At 42.5% G+C, this 22,191-nt stretch overlaps 1 protein-coding gene across 2 annotated transcripts in view; it reads right to left on the bottom strand.

The window, feature by feature from the left end:
* The window catches only part of WLS (Wnt ligand secretion mediator), a 69,869-nt gene extending 49,182 nt beyond the window's left edge, over positions 1 to 20,687 (bottom strand). For both annotated transcript variants that reach the window (XM_073357379.2, XM_073357380.2), the window contains exon 1: positions 20,414 to 20,687. In XM_073357379.2, coding sequence (XP_073213480.1) covers positions 20,414 to 20,519 — 106 coding nt within the window. In that variant the 5' untranslated portion in view covers positions 20,520 to 20,687. The remainder of the gene's footprint in view (positions 1 to 20,413) is intronic.
* Between the last annotated feature and the right edge of the window lie 1,504 nt (positions 20,688 to 22,191).

Raw genomic sequence — 22,191 nt, 5'->3', positions numbered from 1 at the left:
AGGCATAGAAGATGAACACAAGAGGCAACTCAGTAGCCTGTCTATTGCAGCCCATTGCTCTTCAAAGAAGTCCTGATTCAAGCAATGAATATTTGCCATTTCTCACACTATGTTCAAAGAGACAAGGGGGAGGAGGTAATATAGTATGAAATACAGTATTTTAATCAGACCGACTTACGTTCATGAGAGAGACAAGCTTTCAAGCTACAGATGACCTGAAGAAGACCTCTGTGTAGCTCAAAAGTTTGTTCCTCTCACCAACAGAATTTGGTCTAATAAGAGACATTACTTCACCCACCTGATCTCTCAGATATCCTGGAGCCAACATGGCTACAACACTGTTCAAAGCTTGTTCATATCCATATTGTAACAAGTTTGTCTGGAAGGTATTTGCTGACAAACTCTGGTCATCTCTGTCGGACTAAGTAGGGGGTCAGATTGTTCTACCTCTGCAACAAGCAACTGCAAAGATTCCTTACTCACAAAAAAACCCCAAAAGCCTTGGGAAAGAATATTCCAGTTTACATGGCGTTAGCCAGACTATGCAGCAGCCTGCACAACAGCCTGCCAGGGAAGCACTATACCCTTTGATATTTTTAGTCGATAATCTAGTTAGGGTAAAACAGATCTCTCAGGCAACATTTCTCCCTCTTGCTAAATCTAGTAACTCTCCTTATGAAGAGGTTTTCTTGAATTTTCAGCTAAGTTTCCCTTGCTGTTATTGCATTACTCCTCACTATACACTGTGGTACCACCCTCATAATTTCCTACACGATTTTTCCAACTTTTAATATTAGAAGTAATTCCGTAGCTAATGATACATGGGTCTTCCACTCAAGTCATATCTATGAAACAAGCCATCATTTATTAGGATTAGGGGTATTTCAATTTAAGTAATTCATAAAAAGAAAAGGAGTACTTGTGGCACCTTAGAGACTAACCAATTTATTTGAGCATGAGCTTTCGTGAGCTACAGCTCACTTCATCAGATGTTCCTCTGAAATAAGTAATTCATGTAACTTCAGGTTTCAGAGTAGCAGCCGTGTTAGTCTGTATTCGCAAAAAGAAAAGGAGGACTTGTGGCACCTTAGAGACTAACCAATTTATTTGAGCATGAGCTTTCGTGAGCTACAGCTCACTTCATCGGATGCAACCAAAGACGTAAGCTAGAACTTAAGTATTATTTATCATAGATCCATGAGTTCTAGGAAGCCAGAAGACTGAAGCTGGTAGTGCTGCACTGTTCTCAGGACCTTTTTAAAAACCTACAACCCTGAATTCTTGATAGTGAGATCGCCATTATTTTATTTAAATTGCTAGCTATTATTGCCAGTTTGTACATACCTCAGCCATTTTTTTTTTTAAATCCTAATGCTGCATTCCTGTTTTTTGGGACTCTAATAGTCTCTCCTCCAGAGCACCCAGATTCAACCCTTACCCAAAAACCTAGTACCACGTGTCTATCTGCCAAAAATACTTTCTTATATTGTTAGGGCTTGTCTACATGGGAAAAAAGCCCGTAACAGCCAGCTCAGAATAGCTATTGTGCACTAGCTCCACCTGTGAACAATCTTACTCTGCAGAGAAGGTATGTCTGCATTGCAATCGGGAAGTGTGATTGCAGCACATGATATATGAGCTAGCTTTGATCTAACCAGATCAAAGCTAGTTCAACTAACAACTGCAGCAGTGAAGCACCCGCTTGAGTATGTACCCAACGTACCCAACGTCCCAAGGGGATGCAACTAACCCAAACAGCTGCAGCTCCACTGCTATTGTTAATGGAGGTAGCTTTGATCCAGTGTGACCACAGCTAGCTCAAGTATGTTTATACTGAACATGCTGCACATGCAGTCACAACAGCTGATTACACTGCAGACATGCCCTACCAGTGCCTTTTTGTGGTTTAGGAAAGATTAACCTATAACACAAAGAGGCACTCTTAAATGCAGAATAAGAGTGTATTTTAACTCCCCATGTGGACAATCATAACTATATCACACTAACTTCCCACCCTAGTCATTTCACACTAACTTCCCCATGTAGACAAGCCCCCACTGCAAGATCTCAAGTTCACTTGTGCCAGTATTTGATCTGAAACAACCCCACCAGGCTGCAAAAGCTTATGTAGGTTGTTGCAGAGTGTTTGATGCCAGGTCCTTAATAAAAGAAATGTCCCAATGACCTCCAATAGTTAGTATACTAAACTGTCAGCTCAGTTTTTTTAGGTTTCAGAGTAACAGCCGTGTTAGTCTGTATTCGCAAAAAGAAAAGGAGTACTTGTGGCACCTTAGAGACTAACCAATTTATTTGAGCATGAACTTTCGTGAGCTACAGCTCACTTCATCGGATGCATGCCGTGGAAACTGCAGCAGACTTTATTTATACACAGAGAATATGAACCAATACCTCCTCCCACCCCACTGTCCTGCTGGTAATAGCTTATCTAAAGTGATCATCAGGTGGGCCATTTTCAGCACAAATCCAGGTTTTCTCACCCTCCACCCACCCACACAAATTCACTCTCCTGCTGGTGATAGCCCATCCGAAGTGACAACTCTTTACACAATGTGCATGATAATAAAGTTGGGCCATTTCCTGCACAAATCCAGGTTCTCTCACCCCCCTCCCAAAAACCACACACACAAACTCACTATCCTGCTGGTAATAGCTCATCCAAAGTGACCATTCTCCCTACAATGTGCATAATTAAGGTGGGCCATTTCCAGCACAAATCCAGGTTCTCACATCCCCCCCACCCCCATACACACACAAACTCACTCTCCTGCTGGTAATAGCTCATCCAAACTGACCACTCTCCAAGTTTAAATCCAAGTTAGACCAGAACATCTGGGGGGGGGTAGGAAAAAACAAGAGGAAATAGGCTACCTTGCATAATGACTTAGCCACTCCCAGTCTTTATTTAAGCCTAAATTAATAGTATCCAATTTGCAAATGAATTCCAATTCAGCAGTTTCTCGCTGGAGTCTGGATTTGAAGTTTTTTTGTTTTAAGATAGCGACCTTCATGTCTGTGATTGCGTGACCAGAGAGATTGAAGTGTTCGCCGACTGGTTTATGAATGTTATAATTCTTGACATCTGATTTGTGTCCATTTATTCTTTTACGTAGAGACTGTCCAGTTTGACCAATGTACATGGCAGAGGGGCATTGCTGGCACATGGCATATATCACATTGGTGGATGTGCAGGTATACGAGCCTCTGATAGTGTGGCTGATGTTATTAGGCCCTGTGATGGTGTCCCCTGAATAGATATGTGGGCACAATTGGCAACGGGCTTTGTTGCAAGGATAAGTTCCTGGGTTAGTGGTTCTGTTGTGTGGTATGTGGTTGTTGGTGAGTATTTGCTTCAGGTTGCGGGGCTGTCTGTAGGCAAGGACTGGCCTGTCTCCCAAGATTTGAGAGAGTGTTGGGTCATCCTTTAGGATAGGTTGTAGATCCTTAATAATGCGTTGGAGGGGTTTTAGTTGGGGGCTGAAGGTGACGGCTAGTGGCGTTCTGTTATTTTCTTTGTTAGGCCTGTCCTGTAGTAGGTAACTTCTGGGAACTCTTCTGGCTCTATCAATCTGTTTCTTTACTTCAGCAGGTGGGTATTGTAGTTGTAAGAAAGCTTGACAGAGATCTTGTAGGTGTTTGTCTCTGTCTGAGGGGTTGGAGCAAATGCGGTTGTATCGCAGAGCTTGGCTGTAGACGATGGATCGTGTGGTGTGGTCAGGGTGAAAGCTGGAGGCATGCAGGTAGGAATAGCGGTCAGTAGGTTTCTGGTATAGGGTGGTGTTTATGTGACCATTGTTTATTAGCACTGTAGTGTCCAGGAAGTGGATCTCTTGTGTGGACTGGACCAGGCTGAGGTTGATGGTGGGATGGAAATTGTTGAAATCATGGTGGAATTCCTCAAGGGCTTCTGTTCCATGGGTCCAGATGATGAAGATGTCATCAATATAGCGCAAGTAGAGTAGGGGCTTTAGGGGACGAGAGCTGAGGAAGCGTTGTTCTAAGTCAGCCATAAAAATGTTGGCATACTGTGGGGCCATGTGGGTACCCATAGCAGTGCCGCTGATCTGAAGGTATACATTGTCCCCAAATGTGAAATAGCTATGGGTAAGCACAAAGTCAAAGTTCAGCCACCAGGTTAGCCGTGACATTATTGGGAATAGTGTTCCTGACGGCTTGTAGTCCATCTTTGTGTGGAATGTTGGTGTAGAGGGCTTCTACATCCATAGTGGCCAGGATGGTGTTATCAGGAAGATCACCGATGGATTGAAGTTTCCTTAGGAAGTCAGTGGTGTCTCGAAGGTAGTTGGGAGTGCTGGTAGCGTAGGGCCTGAGGAGGGAGTCTACATAGCCAGACAATCCTGCTGTCAGGCTGCCAATGCCTGAGATGATGGGGCGCCCAGGATTTCCAGGTTTATGGATCTTGGGTAGTAGATAGAATATCCCAGGTCGGGGTTCCAGGGGTGTGTCTGTGCGGATTTGATCTTGTGCTTTTTCAGGAAGTTTCTTGAGCAAATGCTGTAGTTGCTTTTGGTAACTCTCAGTGGGATCATAGGGTAATGGCTTGTAGAAACTCGTGTTGGAGAGCTGCCGAGCAGCCTCTTGTTCATATTCCGACCTATTCATGATGACAACAGCACCTCCTTTGTCAGCCTTTTTGATTATGATGTCAGAGTTGTTTCTGAGGCTGTGGATGGCATTGTGTTATGCACGGCTGAGGTTATGGGGCAAGTGATGCTGCTTTTCCACAATTTCAGCCCGTGCATGTCGGCGGAAGCACTCTATGTAGAAGTCCAGTCTGCTGTTTCGACCTTCAGGAGGAGTCCACCTAGAATCCCTCTTTCTGTAGTGTTGGTAGGAAGGTCTCTGTGGTTTAGTATGTTGTTCAGAGGTATTTTGGAAATATTCCTTGAGTCGGAGACGTCGAAAATAGGATTCTAGGTCACCACAGAACTGTATCATGTTCGTGGGGGTGGAGGGGCAGAAGGAAAGGCCCAGAGATAGAACAGCTGCTTCTGCTGGGCTGAGATTATAGTTGGATAGGTCTCCTGCTGGTATTTTTTCATGCTTTGTGTGTATAAAAAGAGATCTTCTACACTTTCCACAGTAAAAAGAAAAGGAGTACTTGTGGCACCTTAGAGACTAACCAATTTATTTGAGCATGAGCTTTCGTGAGCTACAGCTCACTTCATCGGATGCATACCATGGAAACTGCAGAAGACATTGTTTCATGGTCTGTGTGTATATAATGTCTTCTGCAGTTTCCATGGTATGCATCCGATGAAGTGAGCTGTAGCTCACGAAAGCTCATGCTCAAATAAATTGGTTAGTCTCTAAGGTGCCACAAGTACTCCTTTTCTTTTTGCGAATACAGACTAACACGGCTGTTACTCTGAAACCTGTCATTAAAAGTACTGGTGAGTAGTAATAACTTTAATATGTTCAATTAGTTGATCAATTCTAACTCTACAAGTAGCTTAGCTGATGTGGCTCTCGAAATATTTTGGTCAAAGACAAAGAAACCCAAACAAACCAAAATGACTGCTCTTCTATGAAAGGTTGCTGTCCCCTGGTCTGGAGGAACCACAGGGTCTTTGCTTACTGTTGCAGCAGCGACAGTCACAAGAGGTCTCTGGGCAACTGAATCAGATGTAAAGAGGGTGACTGACACCATGGGTTTTAGGGAATGTTCCATTAACAGGAGTTTAACCTGTTCTTCCTCCGTTTTTTAGATCTGCTTTTAAATCCTAAACAGATCTTACACTTGGAGGGGATAAAAGTCTCTCCCAAGCAGTGGAGGCACCTTGATCATCCAGCACTGTGGGAATAAGACCTATAACAGGGTTTAAACCCATGGGTCTTGGGCATAACCTGTTACTCAAGGCTGTGGGTTGAGGCCCAAGAAAAAACAAACAAAGGCCCTTATCAGGCATATGAATGAAGAGGAGGAGGATATCCCTCCCCTCAACTAAACCTCCTCCCCTAAAAACTACAAACTGTGCTAAACAGAAAACAAAATTAGTAAAAATAAAAATTAAAAAAAAGAAAATGTGAGACAGGTAGCAAGCCACATGGCTAGCTAACAGACACAGTGACACCCCCACTCAAACCACAGATGGTTGAGAAGGAACTGGAGTGGCAGCATCCCCACCCCTCAATACAAGGGAATGAGAATATCTAGGGTGCAGTTGCAGACCATGGACACTGCTGACAAAAAAATAAAATAAATAAATCTCCAATCAAGAATACAAAGAATACACTTCCTGCAGTCGAGCATGCACAGGACACTACTCAAAGAAGAAATTAAAGCTGTTCCAGTCATGAGGGGCCACTGGATTAGTCTACCTTCTGCACCATAGTTCTTGCCTTCACCTTTAAGGCTATGTATAAGCCTGCCCAGTCTACATCTGTGCTCTCATCCTTTCATTCTGTTACCTGCACTCTTCTCCTAAGGAGGACCTTCAAGTGAAAAGGGAATGGGCCAGAAACCAGGCTTGGGCTCTTTTTTGTTTCTTTATACATTATATAGAAGGCCTGAAGGCAGTGAAGGAATATGTTGAACTCCTCATGAGTTCATTTTACAACATAAAGCAGGAAAATAAATATATAGCATGAGCCTGAAGTTAATTGTTGGTTTTGGATTTGTTTTAAGATATACACTCAATATTCAGGTCTTGTCCAAGCTAGACAGACTTGAATTAGAGGACATCTCAAGGATGCGAAAATTAAGGAGTGGAGAAGAGAAAGGATTTTTCGAGTGGTTTTGAAAACACTCAACTTGCACCAGTTTAACTAAATTGATTTTAAAATATTTGGCTAAAAGGATGCAAATCCCTGTGTGGCTTGTAAACCAAATTTGGGCCCAAGTTAACATAAGCCAGTTGCAAATCAATTTAAGTGTGTCACAGAAGGGTTCTCCTCCATGGGAAATTCCCAAACAAACAATTCAATTTCAAAACAAAAGTAGAAATTTCTAAGTTGCCCACAGAAGGGAAATTCCAGGAGAACAAAAACAAATACTTAATGTTCTATTTAGAAAATTTCAAAACTAAAATTCTACCTCACTGGCCGACGTGGAGATAGGAGCTCTGGGGCATGGTTTCCAGACTGGTGGGATTCTAGTAGTCCAGGGAGCCAGCTGACTCAGGAGCTGAAGCGCCTGGCAGCCCTGAGAGTCCCAGCTCCATGACAGCCTGGTGAGCCTGCAGTTTTCCCACCGGAAATTCATCAAAATTGACATATTTGCATGGAACACTTCAATTTAGATGAATCTGCATTTTCCAATGAAAAAAAGTCCCACTGGAAAACATCTGATCAGCTGTAGCCTGGGCACAAAGCCATCACCACTTTCAAACTTCGACTGAAGTGAAATAAGGTGTTAACAAAAATGACTGATGAATTGTGGAGAAGATGAAGCTTCAGCAAAAAGCTTCCTCACCTCCAACTCTCCAATTAAGAATTGAGGGAACAATGTACCTCCTCCAAGAGCCTCAGCCAGTTCTCCAAGACCAGGAAAGGCTATATTTAACACTCACTTTATTTCTAAAATGTTAAAAAAAAAAAAAAACGACAAGCAGAAAATTAGGACACCCCAGAAAACATGCTTCTTAGGGCTTTATACATCATAAAGTAAAATAAGGCACAAACCACATTTTCTGAAAATTATTTGAGAGTAAAATTTAAATGGCCCTTTCATTATCTTTGTTCCACTTTAAAAACAATTTGTTATGCCTCCCTTTGAACTTGAAAAGTCTCCTCCTTGAAATCATTACTACTACAAAGTCTCCACAAAGCAGATCAGTATTAGGGCTTGCCTACACCTACCGGAGAATCAACACTGTGGCAAGATGTATTAACAGTCAATTTAGCGGGTCTAATGAAGACCTGCTAAAATCAACCGCCAATCGCTCTCCCGTTGACTCCCGAACTCCACCTGATCGAGAAGAGTAAGGGGAGTCAACAGAAGAGAGTCTCCCGTTGACATTGCATAGTATGGACCCTGTAGTAAATAGATCTAAGTTATGTTGATTTGAGTTATGCCATTCATGTAACCCAAACTGTGTAGCTTAGATCGACTTTTCCCTTTAGTGTAGGCAAGGCCTCAGAGTCCTCAATTCAGCTCTGAAGGTCCTGGGTTCAAATCCTGGTGTTAGCTAAGGGGGCTAGTCTACACGGGCAATGCTAAAACGCTGTGGCAGCAGCACGTTAACATGGCTTGTGTGGTTGCAGCGGAGGGGGAGAGCTCTCCTAGCACTCAAAAAACAAAAAACACACACTCATACAGAGTAGCTACCGACATAGCTACCAGTGCTGGTGCATGGTTTACACTGGTGCTTTACAGTGCTGAAACTTGCTGTGCTCAGGGGGGTGTTTTTTTCACACCCCGATCAAGAAAGTTGCAGCACTGTAAATGGCCAGTGTAGACAAGCCCTAAGATGGTGGCTGTCACAATAACTTCTCTGCTGTAGCAAGTGCAGAGAATTAACTACTGATAAATAAATCAAACAATCTTCCCCACTGACATTCACCAAGCACCCTGTTTCTTCTCCAACAAGAAGCAGACAGCCACACGCTCCCTGAATACCCACCTGTCCCATGAAGTGTTCCAAGAGACCGCACTCCCACCCTGTTTGTCCAGTGCTCTGCTATATTCAGGGCACTGTTTAGTTTAAGTATGTCAAGTTCTTTTGGACAAAAAGATGAATTGCATTTTGCAGTACTAGGTACATCTATAGCAGTATATAGATTAACTGTAGTTTAGAGGAGAGATAATCTAAGGGGCCCTTGTTTTGAAACATTTCTTATACAGGGGGGTTCAGCCCAAAATTTAGAACGGTCACATCTATCCCATTCTACTTGGAATGATATTTGTGAGATGTATATTCTGTACTTTCTTTTCTGAAGCACCTACAGCATTTCAAATTAACTACTAACCCTTGATCTCACACTATAAACAAGCCCTTTAGAAAAATCTCAATTGCATTGTGTCTACATTGATTAAAGCTTGAAGCCTCGTGACCTCATGTGGCATTAACTTCTCCCATGCACCAAGAGCATTCTGCTTTTCTACTCAATTACCCCCTTCTGTGCAGAGCCACCACTACCCACTGAGCATGTACAATGGACTTCTGCTTCATTACACTAACCAGCAGCAGGATTGGAATAAACAAGCTAATTTATCAGGTCCAAGCTAGCTTTCACTATTCTGAAAAAAGTTTGTTGGTGGTGGATTTTTAAGTTATTCACAGCAATATCAACGTGAGGTAAAAAATCATAACCTCAGATAGCCAAGGCGTTGCTACTGGCATAAACGTATATTATATTGATCAGACTCCTGGGGTGATTTTTCAGTACAGGTACAATTTCCCAAGACTAAGTGAAAATCCCCTTCTAATCACCAACAGCAGCACTTCTTTGGACAGAAGTTATTGTACAAGAGATCCCCATTCCCTGTATATATAAAAAGTATTATTTATTTTTGCATTATGGTAGGGCCTAGAGACTCCTCTCCTCCTCCCACAACAGATCTTGGGGCTTCTTTGTGCTGGGGACAGTTTATTTAAAAAAAAAAAAGGAAATATCATCCCTATTCTGAAGGGACTACAGTCTAAAAGAAAATAAAGAGTGGGGTGGGAAGGGAAACGGAAGAGGCCCTGATGAGCCGTCTTGCCCAAGACTGCATAGCAAATCAGTGGTACATCAAGTAACAGAGCCCAGATGCCCTGACTCCAAAACCAGTGCCACATCCATTGGACAACAGTGCCTCTAATTGTAATTAGAGGAGTACATTTTTGCCACTTTTCACTCCTATTAGAGCCACAAAGTTAAGTGAATAGATTCATTCCACTCTAGCTCAAAGATCAGAATTGTTAATTAAGTTTGATCTGTTTTCATGCTTTAACCATCCAAGACCGGTACAACTATATGGCCCCAGAAGTTAAGGCTATGCAGAAAAAGGTACACTCCTGTGCTGGAGACGTGAGTGTCATAGCCAGGTTTTGACAGCAACTCTGTGCAGCAACGGTAACTCTGTAATTACAACTGTAACTTGTTTTCCATAATGACAGGTTTCAGAGTAGCAGCCGTGTTAGTCTGTAACCTGGAATCCCGACCAGGGATATTCTGCTACCCAAGATCCATAAGCCTGGAAATCCTGGATGCCCCATCATCTCAGGCACCCTGAGAGCAGGATTGTCTGGCTATGCAGACTCCCTCCGCAGGCCCTACGCTACCAGCTATCTTCGAGACACCACTGACTTCTTGAGGAAGCTACAATCCATCGGTGATCTTCCTGAAAACACCATCCTAGCCACTATGGATGTAGAAGCCCTCTATACCAACATTCCACACAAAGATGGACTACAAGCAGTCAGGAATGGTATCCCCGATAATGTCACGGCAACCCTGGTGGCTGAACTTTGTCCTCACCCATAATTATTTCACATTTGGGGACAACAGATTCCTTCAAATCAGCGGCACTGCCATGGGTACTTGCATGGCCCTACAGTATGCCAACGTTTTTATGTCTGACTTAGGGGACAAGAGCTGAGGAAGCGTTGTTCTAATGCCCCTACTCTACATGCACTACATTGATGACATCATCTGGACCCATGGAAAAGAAGGCCTTGAGGAATTCCACCATGATTTCAACAATTTCCATCCAACCATCAACCTCAGCCTGGACCAATCCACACAAGCGGTCCATTTCCTGGACACTACGGTGCTAATAAGCGATGGCCACATAAACACCACCCTATAGAGGAAACCTACTGACCGCTATACTTCCCTACATGCCTCCATCTTCCATCCAGGAAACACCACACGATCCATTGTTTACAGCCAAACTCTACGATACAACTGCATTTGCTCCAACCCCTCAGACAGAGACAAACACCTACAAGATCTCTATCAAGTGTTCTTACAACTACAATATCCACCTGCTGAAGTGAAGAAACAGATTGATAGAGCCAGAAGAGTACCCAGAAGTTACCTACTACAGGACAGGCCCAACAAAGAAAATAACAGAACGCCACTAGCTGTCACCTTCAGCCCCCAACTAAAACCTCTCCAACACATTATCAAGGATCTACAACCTATCCTGAAGGATGACCCATCATTCACAAATCTTGGGAGACAGGCCAGTCCTTGCCTACAGACAGCCCCCCAACCTGAAGCAAATACTCACCAGCAACCACACAACAGAACCGCTGACCCAGGAACCTATCCTTGCAACAAAGCCCGTTGCCAACTGTGCCCACATATCTATTCAGGGGACACCATCATAGGGCCTAATCACATCAGCCACACTATCAGAGGCTCGTTCACCTGCACAGCTACTAATGTGATATATGTCATCATGTATCAATGGACACAAATCAGACGTCAAGAATTATAACATTCAAAAACCAGTTGGAGAACACTTCAATCTCTTTGGTCACTCGATTACAAACCTAAAAGTGGCAATTCAACAACAAAAACTTAAAAAAAACAGACTTCAACAAGAGAGTGCTGAATTGGAATTAATTTGTAAACTGGATACAATTAACTTAGGCTTGAATAAAGACTGGCAGTGGATGGGTCATTACACAAAGTAAAACTATTTCCCCAGGTTTATTTCCCCCCACTGTTCCTCAGATGTTCTTGTCAACTGCTGGAAATGGCCCACCTTGATTATCACTACAAAAGGTTCCCCCACCCTGGGCTCTCCTGCTGGTAATAGCTCACCTTAAGTGATCACTCTCGTTACAGTGTGTATAACACACTGTAACACCCATTGTTTCATGTTCTCTATGTACATAAATCTCCCCGCTGTATTTTCCACTAAATGCATCCGATGAAGTTAGCTGTAGCTCACGAAAGCTTATGCTCAAATAAATGTTAGTCTAAGGTGCCACAAGTCCTCCTTTTCTTTTTGTTTCCATTGTAAACCTAAGTTGGAGCTTTCTGCTAGATATTTCTTCATCTCTTGCCAGTACCCAAGAGACACTTGACAAGATACAAGATTGATCCGTGCCCTAATGACTCTACTAGTTGAACATCAATATAGTAAGATACATCAGTCTCCCAGCATGGACCATCTAACTGCAACACGAGATCTGCTTACAAGATTCTCTCTCAGAACCATCACAACCTATGATAGGTTCATCATTAAGACACTGTCCATTGGATGTAGAGAACACACTTATTGTTGGCTTTATACATTATATGACTAATTGGTATGGTTCAGTTCCAAACAGGACCAGATATGCACTGTCCCAAGAAAAGTAACAAGAATATATCATTCAAAAATTTGTAAAAAGTGATCAGGAGTGGGGGGGAATAAATTAGGGGCGTACACTCCTGTTACTGGTGTGGAAGGGAGTCCATGCAAACAGGAAAGAAAGAAAGAAAAGAAGAAGAAGAAAAAAAAAAGAGTGGCATGAGCAGAGGGAAAACAGCTCCACACTATCATTGCCCTGGAACATTGCCACGTGGGGACTAGATGCAGTTATGCAAAAACTCAGATGTACAACTGCAGCCATAGATGGTAAGAGGGAGAAGTTGTCTAGACAATCAGCCATTCTGCACAGCATGTTCTTAAGTGTTTAGAGGTTTTTTGGGGTATCCTAAGTTACTGCTCACAGATCAGTAACAGCAACTACTCCCAATGTGTTTGCAAACCAAACAAAGGATATAGACCAGTGGCTTAGGAGCCTTTTGTACGGTTTCTGACAGAAGGCGTTTCAGAGGGCCTTTCACAGGAAATACAGAAGGGCCAAGATCTTTGGGAAAGGATATTGCTGCCAGTCCCAAACCCCAGAGCAAGCAATATGGTAGAGTGGCAGCACAAGAAGAGCCTGGGTGTACTTACATCTGGTGGTGCATTGAAGAGGGAGCAGGCATGTACCTCACTGCTCCATTTCCATGGTTTCACAAGGTACTGAATTCTTACTGTGCTCCTCATATAAACTAAATTAACAAAACCAAAATATGAAACTTTTCACATCTGTGGAAACAGGGTTTAGCTTTTAAAGCACCTGGAAAAGAATCACCTGTGCAGGAAGCATTTCATGAATTGGAATGTGGATTCACAATGAAATTTAAGCAGTGTGTGTTCAGACACTGCATTTAAGTACACCAGATTGTCGTCATTTTACAGACAACAACAAGCAATTTGAGTTCTATAGGTGGACAAACATGCACCCAACTTAAAAATACTAGAATTAAAATTTCCAATTACAAAGCAAGTTGAATCTTCATCCAAGCTCTCATTTATCAGTTTTCAGGTCAAATCAAACAAGTGTTTCCTGCTAGACCCAGTCAAGCTAGTAAATCCCTGAAAATGGAGATCTGTAACTGCAGTGGTGATCCACCTAACATTTCCTTGCTGCTTCTCTCCTCCAATACATGGATACTGACATTAATTATGCACTTTTGAAATCAACAGCTTAGATTCTCCCAGACATGTGGTTGGCTGTATGAGTATTTTACACATGCCTGAACTAGTGCTAAGGAAACACTGGAATGCATCCACGCACGCCTTTCCCTCTTCAGAGGCATTCCTGAGTTAACAGGAGAGACTTGTAATTTAACTGCAAGAGGACAAATGCTATTTGCCAGGGAAAGACTTCCTGTTTAGTCTGGGAAAGGGGAGAGAGAGAGCAAGAACAAACACAACATCACTTGCTAAATCTTCAGATAAAATTTAGAAATAAAGTTTGTTATACTTAAAACCAGATGCAATTAAGAGGGAAAACCGTGCAGTTGTTTTACTTTACATAAACTATGAAGCACAGAATTTCTGTCACCCAGACCTTTCAGGTTAATTGTATCTTGAAAGATATGTAGTTACAAGAGGATCTAAAATATTATCTTCTGGAGTTTACTGCCTCTCCTCGAGCCTCGAAGGACAGAAGTTTGTGTCTGGGAATTGTCAACTTCTGGCACGTTTGCCCATTCAGCTACAGTAACAGCTCTTAAAAGAAGAATTGAGTAGACCTACACTAAATAGACATGACCTTTCATTTCTGTTTTTTCCATCAGCTCCCAGAATCCCTGCCAAGATTTCAGGCTGAAGGAATCTTTCAATACACAAGAGAGTATCAGTATTCGTGTCCACAGTACAGCAGGGACCTATTCAGCACAACTTGTCCATAGTTTTGGAGTGTCACACAATAAAAGAAAATCTGGAATATAAAAATGTTTTGTGCTGGAATTCACAACCATTTTACTTTGGGGGGTCTTCCCATGTACCCACGCAAACAAGCATGGTGTTCTCTCAGGAGCAATGTTCAGTCCTAAAAATTTAATCAAATCAGAGCAAAAGAAAACGAAACCCTAGAAAACTCAGGGGTAAGTAACAGAAGCAGATACTTAGATAATGAACTGGAATTGTTGATAACTGCTCAACCATTTATCTAAATGGCTCATTATCTAACTGGTTAAGACCTGCAAGTAATTGTTTTGATTGGAGCACATGGACTTTTCAGAGTTTGCTCAGCCTTGACCAAGTACAACCAAGCAGTGATGCTCGGTATTTTTAAAATGAGTCTCTCTCCTCCCAGAAAGAAAAGGAGTACTTGTAGCACCTTAGAGACTAAACCAATTTATTTGAGCATAAGCTTTCGTGAGCTACAGCTCACTTCATAAGCTTATGCTCAAATAAATTGGTTAGTCTCTAAGGTGCCACAAGTACTCCTTTTCTTTTTGCGAATACAGACTAACACGGCTGTTACTCTGAAATCTCTCCTCCCAGCAACTTTATACACTAGAATGAAAACCTCAATTTCTCTTGTATAAAAATAGTTACCTGCAAAACCAAAGGCTGTAAGGCATGCTTTCAAGCCTCAGCAATACTCCCACTCTTTGGCCTCCTTTTTAACTACAAGGAAGAAGAGTTCTTAACTCAAGTTAACAAAAATCCTAGTGACAAGACAGTTTGTAGTCTTCACATGAATTAATAAATTAATAACTATGGGGAAGCCTAGATCTTAGGACAACTTCCGAATAACTCTTGCACGTCCTATGCTCTTCATTGCAGCCATACATTGGTCTTCACATGGTCTTCTACAGGACTGGGGGAGGAGGGGGAACAAAAACAAAAAAACACTGAAGCACAGGTCAAATCATACTGACATATAGATATGGAATTACAGCAGATGCTAAGCCACGGGGGAGCCAGGACAATGGGAGGCTATCCCTACTCCAAATATTTAAAATAGAGCAATCCAGTCTCAGTTAAGCAGGAGTACCGAGTCTAAGATTACATATCTACACAAGATTATCACAATCATATTGTAATGCACAGGTATGGTCTAAGCCCCCCTGCATAATATGCTGCCACAGCACCAGCAATGCAAATGGAATTCTTTAAGGACACAACTAATGTTCTATCTAAGACCACAAATAAATACAATTTATTGTAAAATATTCACTCAGACTCCAAGAAATAGAAAAATTATGAGTTTTCCGTTTTTGTTTTTAAAAGAAGTTTACTGCATATATAATTTCCCATCCACCCCAGGGGTGTGTGTGTGTGTGAGAGAGAGAGAGAAAAACTGTCACCAATTCTCCATATTGACTATGGTGAAGATTGCTTGAGATTAGCAACAGGTTATTTTTCTGGGTTCTATTTTTTAATTTGATTTTTTTTTTTTGAGACTCCTCAATCCTGAACTGGCCCTTCAGTAGAAGACCCAGAAGTCTCAGAAGACCAATTTTAATAACTACTCAAACCCAATGGTTGTTTGAGATGCTGGGGGAGGGGGCATATCCACATTTTGCTGGATAACACCATACCTGAAAGGAGGGTGGGGGGAGAAAGAGAGAAGCAAAGCTTCTGTGAAGAAAGAACATTCCCAATTAGACCAATGCTGGAGTTCAATGCTCACTGCCTTGGAAGATGCGTATGGTCAGATTTATGCTTGTGCAGAAACCGGAGCAAAAGATGGAAGAGGAAGTTGTGGCTTATACTGACCCTGGAGCTGCCTAGAGCCAGTTTGGCCCCAGCTGCTAATTAGTGCAACTCAAGACTTCCATGGCTTGGTGGCAGTTATGGGGACAGATCACCCTGGCCACACTGCTCCCAAATCCTGAACACCCCCTGTGCCAACAGAGTAAGCACAGTGTCAGCAGGCAGGGCTTAGACCCGGGAGGGGGAGGTGTTCACCATCCTCTGCAGTATGGGGCATGGATCACTTGCAGGTTTAAACTAGTGTAAATGGTGGATTCTCTGTAACTTGAAGTCTTTAAACCACAAATTTCAGTAACTCAGCCAGAGGTTAGGAGTCTATTACAGGAGTGGATGAGTAAGGTTCTATGGCCTGTGATGTGCAGGAGGTTGGACTAGCCGATCATGATGGCCCCTTCCAGCCTTAAAGATTATGAGGGCTTCCTGGCACCAATGAAATCAAGTTCTGACAACCCTAGTTTCTCATACTCAAATCACTGCTGCTGACCTTAGTGGTTGACTGGCTTCACAAAATGTCCCTGTTTGTTAACACTGGCTAGGCCACTGACTAGGCCATAACACTTGCATGCCCACCCTTCACTTTTGCTGTGTAAACAGCGGTCTCCTGATTTACAGGACAGTCTTCTCTTCATGTCCCACAATTTCAGTTACAATTACATGTGTACAATATTTAGGAGAGTGAACTACACATAGATCAATGAACTATTACTACAAAGCTTACTCCTTACTTCAGTCAGACATACAATTCCATGTGAATAGGAAGCAGAGCTTTTATCAGTAAACAGCATGTCTTCAGCCTTATTACATTTTAGGTATTGATACCAGTTAGTGTCCAAAACTATATACACAGCCAGCACTGGCAGGATCCAGAGGTTCACAACATGCAGTTTTGTTGCAGTTGCTAAATCAGAGTAATCTGCTAACATAGAACGTCACTTAGCCATTGTTCTGAAACATGACCTAATTTCCTGATAAGTGAGAGGTGTTTTAGCTTTGTAGCTGTGCTCCAGTTGTATATGTATCTAGACCTGGATAGACTAAAAATAAATCAAGGATTTTCTTTTTATGCTAGTCTTAATCAAAGCAGACCAAAGTCACCATTTGCATCTTCAGCTCCCATCCCTACCTGTATTGTAGTAATTTCATGTAAAAGACCAAGGTTCTGATGTGTGACGTTACCATTCCTGTCAAAACCATGAAGAGTTTATTGACTAATCTATGGCCGTTGTTCATCTTTTTAAGTCTCAGGCCACTTTGTAAAACAAAAATCCTGCCATGGACCCACTTTTCCCCAAGCGCCACTCAGAGAATTTCCATTGTATGAACTAAGTAGGTGGTTTGTGTGGATCACTGATGTTCCACGGACCACTGGGCCACTGTTGGGGGAGGAAGAGCTCAGATGATTTCTTGCTGAATACTGAAGTAACATTTTAGTGCAGGTGGTCCAGTGTAAACTTTGCACCATGAGCACATCAACATGCCAGATCTGGAGGACCACACCCAGTTTACATATACACATTTACTTTCAAAAAAATTTGCACATACAGTATTTGCTTATACTTGCAATTGTTGATCGAGTATTAGAAACTGAGTTCACCAGCAAGCTATCCAGACAATGACTAAACTGGATGGGGAGGAAAGAGAACCCTTTGGATACATGTAAAGAGTTAAAGGTTGTAAACCCCACAAAGGGAAGAAATTGTTGGGGGTGGTCCAACTTCACTTATATTTGCAGCTTCCTTGATAAAAGGATTAAAAGCTCACTAACGATAAATACCTTGGGCTTCCCCCCCCTCCCCACACAGAAGATTCACTGGTTTAACTAAAGATATTATGTGGCACTGAGGTAGTTTTAACTGGTGTAGCTTTGTTTTTAGAGCAGTCCCTGACAAATTGCATCCTCAGTTATGAGAAGGTCAAAGGTGGCACACAAAAATCCTAAAGGGCATTGCACAATGAACATCACCACTTTGCCATCTCATTTCAGCAGGATTTCTTTTTCAACAAAGTAGCTGTGTCCACAACTTGGAAGTGGCATGGTAGATACAAAAGTGAAAACTGAACTTGTAGAATCCAAGTCATTTTGGCTCTAAATGAGCATTCTTGTGTTTTTCACACCTGTTCTAAACTAAAATGAGGAATACTGCTGTCCAGTCACCCTATTTTCAAATGAAAATTGGGAATAAGGATGTTAATGGATTAATGTATTTTTAAGACACACACACAAAAAAAAGGACCATTAGGAGCATCAAAAGTCAGACCTTCTTGCATGACACAGGCCATAGAATTTCACAGAATGATTGAGGCATCTAGCCCAATAACATGCTTAAAGCAGAGCAGAACTTTTAAGGGGTATGCAAGTCTGGATCTTTAGCCCTTTCTCTGTAACGTTACCCTTTTATGATTCGACTACACAGGACTGAAATACCCAGATCTGCCACAGACATCCTGTGTGATTGACCTTGCCTAGATTAGTAAGGGTCTATGCCTCACTTCTACACAAGCTGTAAAAATCCTCACAGGGTGCTGCAGGTTACATTTGTAGGACACTTGCATTTGAGAATCCTCAAGGTGTTCTTGCATACCATGACACAATGGATCTGCTCTTAGGGGTGCAGCTAGATCACTGGTTCACAGGCTATAAAAGCAAATCAGACAGAGTGGTAAAGGTCAGGTATGGTAATAGCCCTGCTTTATTCCTAAAGTAAAAGATGTACAGATTTTAATTATGGCTGGTCAAAAATCCAACAGCAAACCACTCATGAGCAAATTGTGTCTGTTAGATAATCTTAGCCAGTGCCATCACTCACATCAGATAGCTAAGTAACCGTACACAGAGATGTGGTGGACAAATACTTGTCTAGTTTGTGGGATAGTTTCCACCTAATAGAAAGGGACAAAAGAGGAAAGATTTTAGGGGATTCTATAGTTTACCTAGTTTGGGGCAAAGTCTTTCCTAGGAGATGCTGCTCCTGCTACCACCTCCTCCATTTATCAAGACACAGAGATAATATTTGTCTGGATGCTGTAGTGGCTGTGCAAGGAACTGACACCTGAGATAGTAAAACCACCCACAAAACTGCTTTCTGGCACTATTCCAATGCACAATTCATGTCTCCAGGACTGTCCAAACTCTGGGATCTCCCTCAGCAATTCTCCCCCTCCCCCCGCACCCCACCCCCCAACAAAATCACAGCCACCACAGACAGAATAAGCTAGACAATCGGCACTGAGACTATGGGGGGCGGGGGAAGAGAGGGAAAGAGCATTACAAGTTATGTCAGCACTTCCATAAAGATTTTGCAGTGAACAAAGTGAACTTTGTCCCCTTCAAGAAAAAAAAATTCTGTGGCTCTAAAGTTTTACCTAGAAGAGTTTGCACGGGTGCGGGAAAGCTTGGTGCTGCTGAAAAGTATGGACCAGCTGCCTACCACCAGAAAGGGAATTTTGGGAAGTGGCTAAGCTCTGGGAGGCTGCAGTCACAGGCACTTCATTAACAAAGGGAGCAAGAAAAAGATCCAGTTTATGGGACTTCTGTGGAGCCCCATCACAGCAGCCTCCCTGGTTCTAGGGATTTGAATGTGAGGAAGCACTGGCCAAGACAGCATCTCTTACCGGCAGGCTAATACACATTCGGGGAAGGGAGTGTTTCCAAGCCCAAAAGCAACAACAAACAACAAAAAAAAGGCAGAAAAACACCCCCCCCCCCAAGTCTCAAGCATCTTGAAGCAGGATCAGAGGAGGCTCCCCCCTCCCCCTTTCTGAGCTAGGGGAAGGGGATGGGTGAGGAAAACCCTTTAAAGCACAAAGCCTGGAGCAGAACTTACTGCCATGCCCACCCAAAAGTCTCCTACTCACTCCAGCTTTGCTGAAAGCTCACATCACCACCACCACCCCCATTATGTTAGGAACGCCTCCCCCAAAGCCCCACACAGGCTGAAATACAACCAAAAACATGCGATTGCTGGAGAATAAAGTAAACAGTGATCCAAATACAAAACACCGCATATTAGAGACAAAAACGTTCTTTTCTTCTGCTAGAGCAGCTCTCATTGATTTTTTTTTTTTTTTGGCTGATTGAAGGAGATTAGATTTCCTCCTGCAGGCGGGTCAAAGAGAGAAAAGGGTTGAAGGTAAGGGGGAAAAAAAAAAAACAACAAAACTTTGTAACCCAACACTTCCATGCACGATCAGTCGCCATGCTTAAGATTTTCTCCCCCTTCCTCGTTCTTTGAGCAGACACTGAAACTAGGCCAAAAAAACTTTTCCCTGCCCCTTCTTTTCTTGTAGCCACTAGAGTGAAATGTGCACAAAGAGACCCGTGGAGCTATGTTTTCTTAACTACAATAGCAGGACTAATTAGATCATAGAAGCAAGGCAGTGATACAGTAACAAGTAGCTAAACAACAAGACAGAGCGAAGGAGAAAGTTTGCACCTTGAACACTTACCAATCAGACCTCCCACTAGAAAGGCGATGACTTGGAAAATCAGTAAGATCCCTCCAACAATGCACAGCTTTTTAGTGCTCATGTTTTCTATAATTGCCCCAGCCATTTTTTAAAAGATTTCCACGCGCCCCCACCCCTTCTCTCTCGCTGCAAAACTTAAGGCTCTGAAAGTGCTGCAGGGATGGAAAGAAGACAGACTCAGCACAGATTGCCCAGGCACGCCCGGATCTGGCTCCCCCTCTGCTGAGAGCTGTGATTGTGGCCGGCTCTCGGCTGCATGTGGCTGCTTTAAAGGAGCAGGAAAGCGAATCACATGATACCTACCTCCTCCTCTCCACTCCCCCCCTTTCCCTCCCTGATCCATTCAGCAGCAGCAGACATTGGTGTCAGTCTCATGCAGCAGTGGCAGCTTCTTCAGCTGCGGGAACAGCCAGAGCTGCCCAGTCAAGGGTTGCTTGTTTTGGTTTTTGAATAGCACAAACACAGAAGTTGGAGGTAGAAGGGCTAGTCCAGTCCAGGAGTGTCCCCTTGAGAGTGTTCTCTAGGGCCTTCCCCAGTGCAGTTTTAAGGGTGAGGTTTGTACTAGCCTAGTAGGGTTTTTTCATAATGCATAACAAACACTAAGTGCTTTCAGTGCTTAGCATTATCCATTGTTTTAATAACATTATGTTCTATTTTAGCACCTTTCAAAAGGAGGATTTCAAAGCACAATGTATGGTAAATAAAGGATGCCCCAGTGGATAAGGACTTTAACACATCACTGAAAGGACTTAATATGCTGTTGAAACAGTCACCCTGGGGCAAGATGCAGACTTCCTTTAAGGGTAAACATTAACACCATAAATGAACAGACTTAAGAATTTTAATTTTATTAAAATGATGTTAAAAAGAAAATGATTCAGAGTTTAAGCATAGAAGTTTCTGTTTATCAGGGAATAACGTACAGATTACCAAGGGGCACGACGTTTGGTTTAGGATCGGATGGTATAAGGAATAGATAATCTGCAATATCCCCAATTGGGGGTAAAAGGTTAGCGGGTCAAAGTACAGACATTGAGATAGGAGGGTATTTTGTTCATATAATGGCTGTGTATCCATCTGTAGCCCAGTGGGCCATCTTACCTGTATTATATTCATTGCTTTGTTATTCTGTTTTATTATATTTAGTAGTAATACAAGGAAGCTACAGGCTTTTACCCTGTAAAATTTGGCTTTAGCAGATGGCATGAGGCTTGAGGCCTATAACCTTTGGAATAGATAAATTTAAGTAACTCGTAAGTTATAGGGAAGTAGCATGCAAGAGGGGGAATTTTGTCCAGAATACCGACGTCAGCCACCCACAGAACATAGCTGACACCAGCATCCAGAAGGTTCCGGACAGAACGTCTGACCACAAAGGCACCATGACAACAAATTGACATGTATGCTAATAGAGTAACATCATACATATACTAACCTGTAGAAAACAGACACCTTAAGGGGAGGAAATACAAATAAGGACCTCTACTGAACATGCATTGGACATGGTAATGTCAGCGTAACCTACTATAAAAGTAATATCCCAGGGGTAGCAAAGGGAGAGATGTAGACCTTGGGAGGGGCCAGAATGATGGCCACGAGGAAGATGAGGATGGTGACAGCGATGAGAAAGATAATGGTTAACATTCCAAGGTGTAAGTATGTACTTTCTTTATTATCTCTATCTGCTTTGTTGAGTTTAAGTGTGTGTATAACTTTACTAAATTATTAATAAATCATTTATCTTTATATATATATGT

The sequence above is a fragment of the Lepidochelys kempii genome, chromosome 8 (genome assembly GCF_965140285.1).
Source record: "Lepidochelys kempii isolate rLepKem1 chromosome 8, rLepKem1.hap1, whole genome shotgun sequence".
Lineage (NCBI taxonomy): Eukaryota > Metazoa > Chordata > Testudines > Cheloniidae > Lepidochelys > Lepidochelys kempii.
This window is presented reverse-complemented; position numbering and strand designations above follow the sequence as displayed.